We start from the raw sequence: 13,183 nt of genomic DNA on the forward strand, positions 1-13,183 counted from the left end.
ATATGTGTGGAGTGTGTTAGTACCACTTACAGTTTGATAAGACTATGTCGCGCCGTGGAAGGTGTTTAAATGACGTTAGAATTTTTTTCTACACTTGTGGACTCAACACTCCCTAGAAACAAAGGAGGAAAAAAATACTGCACACTACAAGTAATGTTACTAAGTATATTTTGGCGTTCACGTAGGGGATCAAAATAAACCGTGGACACCTAAACTAGTGTGCACTACCTGTTCTGTTAATATTAATCAGTAGCTACATGCGAAAAGGAAATTCAAGTCCTGATTCACTGCAACAATGAGTGGTCAGCAAAAGGAAACTTAGCTTGCTTCCCCAAAACTAGCAAAAAACGTTCTGGGCAACCGTAAGGCTGCAAAGTTTGTGGAAATTGTGGATAATATGTTGGACGCCTTTAGAAGATTGGGTTGTCGAATGAACGCTAAAGAACGTTGTAGAATGGACGGCATGCCAATAAAAAGAACGCTGCAATATATCCATGCTTGCGGACTATTTTTGATGCTTAAAGAGAGATTCCACTGCCAAGCATCGCAGAGCATCGAAGTATCGCAAAATTTCGTGTGCTCAATACTACATGAGGGTTATGAACAAAGCGGTGAAGCACAGTTACTTTCATGTATCACATACGCCGTAAGCAGTATTAACAATGTTACAGTGTATTACTTATATAGTAAGGAATCTTTGAAGCGTTCTTTTATTTTATAGCAAAGGTAGAGCCTGTATTTTGTCCGGTGTAAAGTATCTTGTATTTTGTTTGCTATGTATATAGTAAAATTTTCACATTTTGCATACAATATAATTTTTGGTTTTACACACAAACCTGACGTGATACGGAAGCACGGTTTTCACATCTGTGATCAGTATGTATGAATTAAGAGAAACCAGATGGTTTTATTCCGAAGCAGAAAAGTGTCTCAAAACGCATATCAATGTAATGTAATTATAATCAAATTGTTCCAAGTTGAAGTTCATACTTCAAGGCAGAGGGTAACGGTGATTTTCATACCACCAGTGTAAATTAGTTTACGGAACAGGACGTTTTCTAAGTGTTTCTAGTGTTTTAAGGACCATTTAACAAACAACAAAGTCGTAAATGTGCAGAGGCCTTTTTTGTGAGTGAAGACTACTAACTAACTGAGACAACCAAAACATATTGAACCCCAATAATTGTCTCATTTTTTTCTACACTGGTATGTGTTAACACTGAGGGAACGACATTTTCAAATGCCTTGGGCAGTAAAATCATTAAATACGACCCTGATGAACACTGTTCATTTCGAATCTCAACTTTCTGTAGAAAAATAACGAAAAGAGTACTTACTTTCTTCTGATTCCTGGTCTTGTATTTTTTGGTTAACATGCAATCCTAGAAGAGTGCCAATTATGATAACTATGATTGCAGAAAATGTTGCACTGACAATACAAATAACGTTGCTTTTTCTTTTCATAAATTCAAATTTCTTCACTTTTCCTTTGGATTGCGATCCACTAAACCCTGTCAACAAGAAAGGATATGTTTAAAATTAGACATGGTACACTTCGGTTTACAAAAATCTAAACTGCTTTCCACAGGCAAAGTCCAAAACGTTAAACTTGGATACTTACCTGGATCCCTCGGATCTCCTTACAAGGTAAATCTATTTATCCTTCATTCTGTTAAGGAGTAACATTCGTATTATTTAATAGAAATACAACATTTGTATATTGCTGCCAAGTAAATATACACGTGGTATCTATAAAACAATCATTAAATATGACAGGAAAGGGCTGGCGTGCTGCACTATTGTCAGATTAATGGCTGTAGAGAGTATACCGCCAATATAACAATAACAGAAACAAGTGGAGGAGAATCACAGTCATGCATTCACGATGAAGTGGATAGACATGGAGCTGTGTGCCACTGTTCATTTCGGCATAGGTTTGAATCGTGTCTACGAAAAGTACTTTGTATACATATACATTGGTGTGTCTAGCGGGAGGACGAGGGGGACTCGTCCCCCCAATATTTTGGAGTACAAAATATTCAATTTTCTAATTTAATTTGTTTCCTGACAACAGAATAACATATAAATAATAATAATAATTATATTTATTTGAAATATAATATTCAGGCTGTGACAGTTCTTGATATGTCTCAGGGGTCCGTAAATTTAAGCAGAAAGGTAACAAATTAAATTGAATCTAATAAACAGGTTGGGGGTAGTTATTACCACTTTCTTTGTTGTTCTCCGCAAATTTTACATGCCAGAGACGTCAGTGTACCACTATGAGCAAAATAAAGGATGCGCCTCTTTATTCTGAAGTTTTTTAAAAAATACCTCCGTTTTCTTTATATGTTCGAAATTTCGGAAGGTTTCTCCAGCAAAAAAGGTTAATATCAAACCAGTTTTTAATATTTGTGTTAGATGTGAGCTTAAAATAAATAAATTAGAAGCAAAAAAACATTAAATTGACCGAAATTACAAAAATTACCAACTCTGCTAAAGTGGGAAATTTTCAAGAACGCGAGGGAAATCTGCAGTTCAACACGATGCAGCGACATCTATGTCATTGAGAGAAATGTGGATTAAATCTACAGACGAAAATTTTAACGAAACACTTCTATTACGTGCATTATCTGCGAACTCCAAATATTTGAACCTATGCAAGAATTAACGAACAGATAGAGCTAACAGTTGGAATTGCCTATCGAAAAGGACGAATTGGTAGCACGGTCATAATGAAAATCGTGTTTACCGTAGAGCTGGTTCATTTCACGTAAGAAAGTGAATAGCTCAATTAGTTAAAATAAAGAGTCTGTATGGCGGAGTTAGTTGGTTCACGTCCCATAGAAGTGCATTTTTCATTTTTGTTACTATGGTTATTTCACTTTTTTATTTGGGAAAGGATCAAATTGTAACATATGTGTAAAACTCATATGTAACAATACAAAATAAAAAAAATGTCGTTGTCGCACTTGCATTAGTGTCCCTAATTTTGTTTGCAAACAGTTACGTAATTATTTCCCCTGTGCTCACTGCTCACTACATGCTCACTGGTGTGTAACGAATGTTTTCCAGTAAATGTTAATTCTAATTTGGATAATTTTATAAAGTTTCACAATGTTTCCCACTAGATAGTCTTCTATCTACTTTCTTGGACACCTTGATAACAGGTTTCTCCTTTAAATGTTCAATTTTCTTTATATATATTTAATTACGGAAAAGTTTTACAATGTATTTGTCTTGAATGGAAATTGTTTTGAATTTACTACATGAGGTAAGTAGCCCCAAGGTGGAGAACTCAAGTAACTGATATCCTACCACGTAAAAGCAACTTATTGTAGAATGATGATGCTTCTTACCTTCAGCACATAATCATTACCTTAGAGAGTCAGACAGAAAAATCCTGGTTTTTCTTCCCCTATGACCACTCACCTTAAACCTCTACGTAATGATTCGTGTCACATAATTATGGCGCTCAAAAGACATTCATATTTAATAATAATAATAATAATAATAATAATAATAATAATATTTATTATTATTATTATCATTATTATTATTCTTGAATATGCCACCTTTACATAATGTAGTATTCATAGACATCTTTATTTAAAGTGCTTTCTTTAGTAATAATTTGAGCAACCACGTAACCAAATTTAAAATGTAGGAGGGGGAACGACGTTTAATTTGCACCTCTCTTTTCAGCACCCTCCCAACAGAAAGTATATAATTTCTGACAAGCAGGGCAGACAAAATGAATAAGAAATATATTTAGAGCATCCTTTTCTCCTTCGTGAATGGAATCTCACGTAGCATTTTTTATTCTACCGAAGATGACCATAGGCGGTTATGGTTAGGTAACAAAAGAAATACCTATAATATTTATAGCACCCCTTGACTGTAATATTACCGCTTCTTTATTTGTTCGAGGGCGCCCTACACCACTAAGGGTGACAAAAAGAATAAGAAAAGATTCTAAAGATTACAAAGCACTTCATGTTTTGTCAGAAGCAAGGCAGTACACAGCATTGCTTTCGTTAACAAGTGTTTCACCCTTGACTCGCTTATAAAATTAGGCAGAATAAACTTTACGTTCCTTCGGAGTCCCCAGTGTCTTCTACGGGAATTTAAGGAAGGACGCAAAGCCCTCTTAACCTCCATCTTCTGACGCCACTAAAATTAAATCTAGCTGATCACAAATAATAGTAACGAAAGTTAACAAGGTCTGCAGGAGTTGACTTGGACATTTCCAACATATTTCCAGTGTTTCAAGTATCAGAAGCGAACTATTTATAAAAGGATTGACCACTAAAACAATGTTGTATTTCCAATTCAAACATTATTATCATAATGATAACACTTGAATATAAACTACTTTTCAGTCACTTCAATTAAATTAATTTTAACATTATCACATCAATAAGAATAACAACAAATAATAATAATAATAATAACCCATAATTAGTTTTCCTCTCACTAAAAATTTCTAAATAATATAAGTGTTGTAAAAATTGTTGAAAGTGTATAGAGAAACTTCTAGTATCTGAATGTATGTGGACAGTGTGTTGAGGTGTTTAATCCTGCTATATTAAAGCCTCAGAATGTAATGATTAGATTCTATACTAAATTAGCTCTGTACCAAATTAGAAGTAAACGTTTTAAATTTTTAAAAAAATATCCATTGTAGGTCTATAATTATGTCGAAACTATCTCCAGTAATACAAGGGTGAATTCAAGTGATATAGTAAACAATAACGCCAATTAACAAACTGGAAAATATCACTTTCTTTGTTCTGTTATTTCATGTTCACAAGGAAATTTTCAGGTCTCTCTCTCTTGCCTATTCACAAGTGTATCACAAGATTTTAGGAACTTCTGGTTTCACAGAGACAGATACAAAAAAGCACAGGTTTACTTATTTGATCTCTAGTATTGTCACCTGTCAAATTTCAACAGGAAATTTCGTACAGCATTTGGGTATTGTTACCTATAGAAACAAGAGAATAGAGTACTGTAGAATCTCTGGCCTGAGTAATTATTATTTTTAACTGGAAGTAGATATTTTCATGAATGTTTAATAATGTTATGTATGTATCATAATTAACCTGCACGAGTACACAGCAGAGATGGGCATTTTTGATAACCCTCACTCACCCTCACCCTCAATTGACTCCCTGACCCTCACCCTCAGCCACCCTCACCCTCAGTTGACTCCCTCACAGTCACCCTCATCCACCCTCACCCTCAGTTGACTCCTTCACCCTCACCCTCAGCCACCCTCACCCTCAGTTGACTACCTCACCCTCACCCTCAGCCACCCTCACCCTCAGTCGACTCCTTCACCCTCAATCAACATTTTCACCCTCGCCCTCAGGCGCCCTCACCCTCATTTGATTCCCTCATATTCGCCCTCAGCCACCCTCACGCTCAGTCCACTCCTTCACCCTCACCCTCAGCCACCCTCACCCTCAATCGACACTTTCACCCTCACCCTCAGCCACCCTCACCCTCAATCGACACCTTCACCCTCACCCTCAGCCACCCTCACCCTCAATCGACTCCCTCACCCTCAGCCACCCTCACCCTCAGTTGATTCCCTCATACTCGCCCTCAGACACCCTCACCCTCAATCGAATCTCTCACCCTCAGACACCCTCACCCTCAATCGACTCCCTCACCCTCACCCTCAGCCACCCTCACCCTCAATCGACTTCCTCACCCTCAGGCACCCTCACCCTCAACCGACTCCCTCAGCCACCCTCACCCTCAATCGACTCCCTCACCCTCATCCACCCTCACCCTCAATCGATTCCCTCACCCTCACTCGACTTCCTCATCCTCAGCCACCCTCTATCAACTCCCTCACACAGTTCTTTTATGTACTAAATAAACAATAAGTAAGGGTTAATATGATTCTGATTCAAGTGATTGAAATTTATATATTGTAATATACGTAGATATACATTATATCTACGGTATAATATTATTTATATTTCATATACTTTGCACTGGGATCGCTCGCACTCGGGTTCACCAAGACAAGAAAGAATATCAAAGGGTCACGGACATAAGCTCACTGGATATAAACTCACTATTAATAATATAATTATATTATGAGATAATTCATGCAATAAAGAATACAATAATGATAACTAAATACATTTATAGGTTAACTAATTTAATTGCAAAGGAAAATAAAACTGAAAAATAAAATATTTAAAAAAAACAACTGAAAAGTGGCAAACAGAAAGTATGACAAAAATGAAAACCAGATTTTGAATGTTAATATGAAGTAGATTTTGAATATTAAAAAATAAATTGAAAACGGATTTGGACAAACAAAAGAGTACTAATTCCTTTTACTGAAGAAAGTAATCAAACCCCCTCCTCTATGCTGAAACTTTCGGTGCAGGAAATTTTGCAGCACAGAAATATTGGTAAACGAAATTTTGGTGAAAGGGTGTCTCCTTATTATTTTTTTTTTACTATGGCTGAAATCAACTCAGAAATATTTCATTTTTCTTTAGAAAGAAATGAAATGAAATCTTTTAAGTTTTACGTCCCACGATTATGCCGGTTAGACTAAAGAAGACGGATGAATAACGAATGAAATGGTGGAATGAAGAAAGTGGGAGAACCCCGAGGATACCCACGCACAAGGTAGTTGTCCACCACAAGGTTTACTTGGCGGGAACTGGGATGGAACCCGGGGCCCAAGCACCAGAGGTGAAAAATCTTCCACTGTGCTACCGCTCTCTCCCTTTTCAGCAAAACGTATGATGGGTATGAAGAGGTATTAAAATCTAGACTTTGACTAGTAGTAGGCCTAATTCAGTAGAAAATAGAGCTACTAATGCTATATATCAGTTATCAGATAGAATAAAATAATAAGGATGTTGCCGGGTTTAATGTGTTAAACGTGAGTTGACTTTGAGGAACTTGTAATAAAATGCTCCAGATATTTAAATCTGGGCTTTGACTACTTGTAGGCCTACCTTCTCAATAGAAAGTAGGCTATATAACTAACGTCACATAGGAGTTATTAGACATCAGAATAAAATATTAAGAATGTTGCAGAGTTCAAGGCTGTTATTATACTTGCAGACCAATGCTCATCAAATGAATCTCTTTCTTATTTTATTTATTAAGAACAAAACAACAACTTATTAACCAAAAGAAAAACCTTTGTGTTAGTAAATAAGAAAGAGATTTCTTTGAGTGTTAGGCTGCAAACAGGACGACAGCACTAAGAAGCAAGGCATAATTACATCTGAGTATGATGAATTCGTATATAAAAAAATCACAAACCAGAGTCATGAATCCCGTTAAGTAACCAGTTTCTATTATGTAAGTATGCATGCCTAATCATGACAATATTTTAATGCAGTGATGAATTGTCCGACCTATAAGAAAAATATGGTTCCAAAATTTCCAGGGCAAAAATTACGCCTACTGTCGATCATGCTTAACACATTAAACTTGCAACATCCCTATTTTATTCCGATATCTGATAACTGCTGTACAACATTAGTAGCTCTGCTTTCTACTGAATTATTAGGCCTATTTGTAATTGTGGTCAATGTCTAGATTTTAATATCCAGGGTATTTTGTCACAAGTTCCCCAAGGTCTGTCCACGTTTAATACAACGCAACTCCCCAACTTTTTTTTTTTTTTTTTTTTTTTTACACCTGATAAGTGATATAAGATACTAGCTCCATTTTCCGCTTAGGAAGTAGCCAACGCCTAAATTTCAATACTTGGTGAATTTTATTAAAAGTCCCTGAAGGGAGCTTATGTTTGCTATCGATGAGCTTTTGTCCGCCCCTGTAATATAAGACTAACGGTGAGGTAATGTCCGGTGAGCTTTTTGCCGGTGAGCTTATATCCGACGGGCGGCGGTAATTTTGTCATCGGAAAGTTCGTCACCGGTAATTTTGTCACCAAAATATTAAAATATAGGTAATTTCGTCACCGAAAATTTTGTCACAATAATTTCATCACCAGTGTCTTTGAGAACATAATACAAGTACAATGAATGAATCGAAAAAGCTTTTGAAATTGCTTTCTTTAATCTTCAACTGAAGCAAATCGAAATATTTCATTATTATTATTATTATTATTATTATTAAATAAATAGTTACATATTTTAGATATTGTATTTGAGATAAGTTTCCAGTAATTCTATCACAGAAATACATATCATATAGGAAATTTTGTCACGGGTATTTTTTCACCTTTCTTGATCTAAATAGAGGCAAAGTAAATGACCTAAACAGCTTACGTTATTTTAATCAAACTTGGAAAACAATTCGGTTGATGTTAAACTCTGCAAAATTTAAGTTTCGGGTATTCGACTCAGGAGCAAGCACCAGTACAAGAAAATAGAGCCAGTTTCAGCAAATGTTAAAAGCAAAAAGCCTGGGGAACTAATGGGTTTATATATATCACTATTTACAAATATTAAGTTTCGTCAATATCAAAATTTCTGAACAAAATTGCTAACAAATATGGGAAGATATGCCAATCCGTTCATTTTCCCGCAAACTAGACGAAAATTTGCACCGTTCTTGTACCGTTCTCCGAGCCCAAACTCTTGGACCTTCTTCCACGTTAACTGAGTCATGTGAAAAGAGTGATCTTTTTTAAAAGCTATTGAAAGAAGAATGTTATATTTCAACTCTGATTAATCATTGGCAAATTGTTATTGGATATATATGTGAAGAAAACAAATTTATATAAAGGAAGAAAAACATATAAATATTTCTAACGTTTCCTTTAAATATAGCCTTATGGAACTATTGAGAAGTGAAACATGGATGTTGGACGGAAACTTTTCAATGGCTCCTTTAAAAAAAAAAAAAAATCACGCAGGCCCTATATGTTATTTAAGGTGAGACTTCCTTTACTAGGTGCATGCCCTAATGCAGAGCAAGACACAAAATTCAAATGAAGGACTGTTTCGTGCGGTGGTGCATCAGTGCAGCGAATTTAGTGAATAGCCGGACCCTGTAACTGTGGTTATGGATTTCGAGATAGCGGAAATGCAGACTGTAAAAGCAACTTTCGGAAATTCAACTCGTGTACAGCATTGCTTTTTTCACCTGACTCACTCAACATGGAGAAAGGTCCAAGAGATTGGATTCACAGTACGGTACAAGAGCAATGGAAATTTTCGTCTATTATGCGAGAAAATGAACGGATTGGCATTTCTTTCCACAGCAGATGTGCATCAGGAATACAAGAGGCTTCGGAGGAAGAGCTGGAACTTCTGGACTATTTTGATAGCACTTAATTCAACAAGTTGAAGAAATAGTTTCAACTTTGCTACATCATGATGCTGTGGGTCAACCACCAAAAAAGAAAACTAGATTTCAGATTTTGCAGAAACGGCTCCAGTCTTCGTGCATAATGTATAACACTGGAATTAAATGTTTGAAAAATTTTTTGCTTGTTGTTTCCTGTCATGTTATGAATAGTAGAAAATGAACATGTAAAGCACTTATTGCATTATAACAATTTATATTTTTTCTATTTTCTGTCCTGAAATTTTGAAAAATTTAAAATTTGTAAATAGTGATATATAAATCCATTAGCGGCCCATTTTGCCTGTGCTTTTAACATTTGCTGAAGCTGGCGTTATGTTCTTATTATTGTTTGTTCTTGCGTCGAGTATCCGAAACTTCGATTTTCCAGAGTCGAACACCAACTGAAGTGTTTTCCAACATTGATTAAGATAATATTAGCTGTTTTGGTCGTTTACTTTGTCTTTACTTAATTCAACAAAGATGAGAAACGACGAAAACTGAACTGAAACATTGGGGGGCTCACCCCCCTCATCGGTAAGATTGGGGGGCTGAAGGGGACTGAGCCACCGGCGCCTATGCTTCGAGATACACTTTGCGGGTGGGGTCGGACAAATTCCCCGGAACTAAGATAAATTATAAATTGCGAACATATGTTACTTTTGTGAACGTTGTTTTAGGAAATAGTGTCCCAGTGTAGCCCTTAACATTTTGATGTTGCCTTCTCCAAATTCTCTTGAAGAAAGACTGATCCTACTAAAATAGGATATTTGTATCATACTCAATGTCTCGTAGATCCACAGATAAATTAGATATTTCACATTTGCACGCTCACTTTTATCCAAAAGTTTGAATTATTTTATTCTTCGAAGTTAACTTGTTTACGGCAGATTAGGCTTTGAGATTCCTAATCAACAGCAGACTGAAAATTAGGTGTTTTTAAAAGTTATTTCTCATCACATGAGGGGAAATCTCAAAGAAGGCAACTGGTATTAAACATGGTTATTTTTTTCAAATTTCCTAAATACTGATTAGATTCTGACTTCCATCGTGCCTACTACACAAAACTCGATAAAGTTACTGGTATGAAGCCATATCTCCTTTTTTGTACTGAAAAATATTATTTTCGAGCATTCTCTTTCTCGGAAAGCAGAAATATGTTCTATTTATCATTAAATGCCACTTACCACAATAATAGATAATGTTATTCTACACCCGAGAACATGGATTGGAAGAATTATCAGTGTTGCCATCCATAGAAATTACAATGTGTCCGGAATTTGAATTACGCAAAAAATCTAGGTTAAGACTGCGACTAGAATAATGAACTCAATGGTAGTTGATTACTTATCATGTTGTCTTGGTTCTTTGTTAACTACTTTTTAAATAATATTTGTATTTATTTTGAAATAACTTACACAAGTTATTGCAAAATAAATAAGTTATCACAAAATAAATACAAATATTATTTAAAAAGTAGTTAACAACATGAAAACAAGACAACATGATAAGTAACCAACTACCATTGAGTTCATTTTTCTAGTCGCTGCCTTAACCTAGATTTTTTTTTGTAATTCAAATTTTGGACACACTGTAATTTCTATGGATAGCAACACTGATAATTCTTCCAATTCGTATTCTTGGGTGTAGAATAACATTATCTATTATTGTGTTAAGTTACATTTCATTATCTCTTTTCATTTATGAAAAACAGGCAAAAGAAAAATTGTTAGCTTTTCAAAAATGTTTAGTAGTTTGCCCCCCTAGATACAAGTACCATTTAAGGGGTATGTCAATTTGACACCGAACAATTTACACCAAATTTGCTTAAACCGGGAAATTTTCCGGTTCGGACAAATTCCCCCCCCCCCGGACGAAATCTCCCCAAAACACATCAGGTAGAACATAACCCCCCGGGAAAATATGCGCCTAGGACAAAATTTCCCCGGGCAAATTCCCCCGGAAAAGTAACTTTTAATGAAGCTTCTCTCACTTTATCAAGATAAAGTGCAGAAGGATTTCTTATTTATGATAATGGACCAAAAAGGATGAACAGAATATTGATTTTTGCGTACATTATGCTTCTGCAGGTATTCCAGGAACAAGACAGATGTTACAGGGATGAGACATTTCAGGTTGCTCCTGTAGTCCTGTGCATTTAGGCTTGAACCTGGACAAAAATAATAATAAAGCGAAACCACTTGGGTTATGTTCAGTATGCTTTCCAGAACAAATCCTGAAATATTCCCATCTTTTATCACTTTGGGAAAATCCGTCATATTGAATTCAATATGGCGACCAGTCCGAGACACATTTTTATTAGACAATTATTATTATCATATTCTATTTTACAGTTACAAAATAATAGGCGATGATGGTTTCGTGGATCAGGTTCTTCAGCAGCTGGAAGTGGAATTAAATTTTCATTGTCCTTTCGAGTGGGATCTAGATTCACTCTGTTCCAATTTTGAATTTGTAGAAAAATTCTTAATGAATGTTGTCTCGCTGCACCTGAGGTAGAAGAAAGAGTAGATAGATTGAAATTTTCAGCAACGCTCTTTTTCAAGTAGGTTTGCACCGCATCTGGTTCAGATTATCAATAACTTTTTCACCGTATATTGCACAAAGAAATTTTTCTCCAGCCTCTCCAATATTATCTGGTGAGGAGTGTTCTTGGCTTTCCCTCTTCCATGCAGAGCCGAAGTATAATGTGGCATCCTGTTGTAGCATGAAGAACCAGCATTAAGTTCTTCACTTCATCCAAAGATTCTTGAAATGCTTTGCTACTGTATATTTTCTGAGGACATTTCTCTTTGCTAGGGATAAGGATGTAAATATCATGCTGAGATGGAGCATGCGTAATTAGTAAAACTAAGAGGTCTCCATAATCTCCGATTATAAACCAGTCTCTTTTCGGTATGTGCGATTTCAATTACAGTCGCCACAATTAATGTATCAGCATCGACTTTCGCTTGCAGCACTTTAATCCCTGTTAGCTTGCAGCACTTTAATCCCACATCACGAGAGGAATCAGCATATGTATTTATCTCTACAAATATTTCGGAGGATGTTTCACGACCAATGCGTTCACTATCCTCATTACATTATTATTAAAAGTTACTTTTCCGAAGGAATTTGTCCTTGGCGCATTTTTCATGGGGAATTATGTCCTACGCTATGTCTTTTGGGGGGATTTCGTCCGGGGGATTTTGTCCGGGAAGATTTTGTCCTAGCCACATTTTTTCATGGAAGGATTATGTCCTACGGTATGTCTTTTGGAGGGATTTCGTCCGGAGAGATTTTGTCCTAGATTCAATTTTCCACCTCCATTCTGGGCAATTTGCCAAGCTTGGGTAATTTTGTCACTGGTAATTTTGCCACCAAAATATTAACATGTAGGTAATTCCGTCATCGGAAATTTTTACACAGTAATTTCGTTATCGGTAAATTTATCACCATAGTATTAGCACATAGTAAACTTTGTCACGGTTATATTTTCCACTTTGTTAAACTAAGTAAAGACAAAGTAAACGACCACTTTATCTTAATCAAATGTGGAAAACAATTCAGTTGGTGTTATATTGTAACTTTTTTCAATCTATTCCTACATCCATATTAATCTATGTATCTCTATAAAAAAGATGTGTATGTTAGAAACGGTATAGAGACGAGATGGAACTCAACACATTCTCGGTCTCGTCTCGAGCCAAAAAGCATTGTATCAGTCTCGGTGTCGTTTCGATCAATGTATGAAGCTCCTTCGTAACTAAGCGGTTAGCGTACGTGCCTTTGGCGTGGTAGACCCGGATTCGATTCCCGGCAGGTGATGTGGTTAGAATCCCAATTTAAGTTGTAGTTCACATCTGATGTAGCCTCGCTG

General features: G+C 36.0%; 1 protein-coding gene across 2 annotated transcripts in view; it reads right to left on the minus strand.

Moving 5' to 3' along the window:
* LOC145673789 (peptidoglycan-recognition protein LF-like) overlaps positions 1-13,183 on the minus strand; it is a 272,615-nt gene that overhangs the window by 182,243 nt on the left and 77,189 nt on the right. Inside the window, exon 2 of one of the 2 annotated variants that reach the window (XM_081743548.1) lies at positions 1,338-1,511. The exons of the other annotated variant lie outside the window; for it this stretch is intronic. Coding sequence (XP_081599674.1) covers positions 1,338-1,511 — 174 coding nt within the window. The remainder of the gene's footprint in view (positions 1-1,337; positions 1,512-13,183) is intronic. 2 annotated transcript variants of the gene reach the window in all.

The sequence above is a fragment of the Thermobia domestica genome, chromosome 17 (assembly GCF_964235325.1).
Source record: "Thermobia domestica chromosome 17, izTheDome1.hap1.1, whole genome shotgun sequence".
Lineage (NCBI taxonomy): Eukaryota > Metazoa > Arthropoda > Insecta > Zygentoma > Lepismatidae > Thermobia > Thermobia domestica.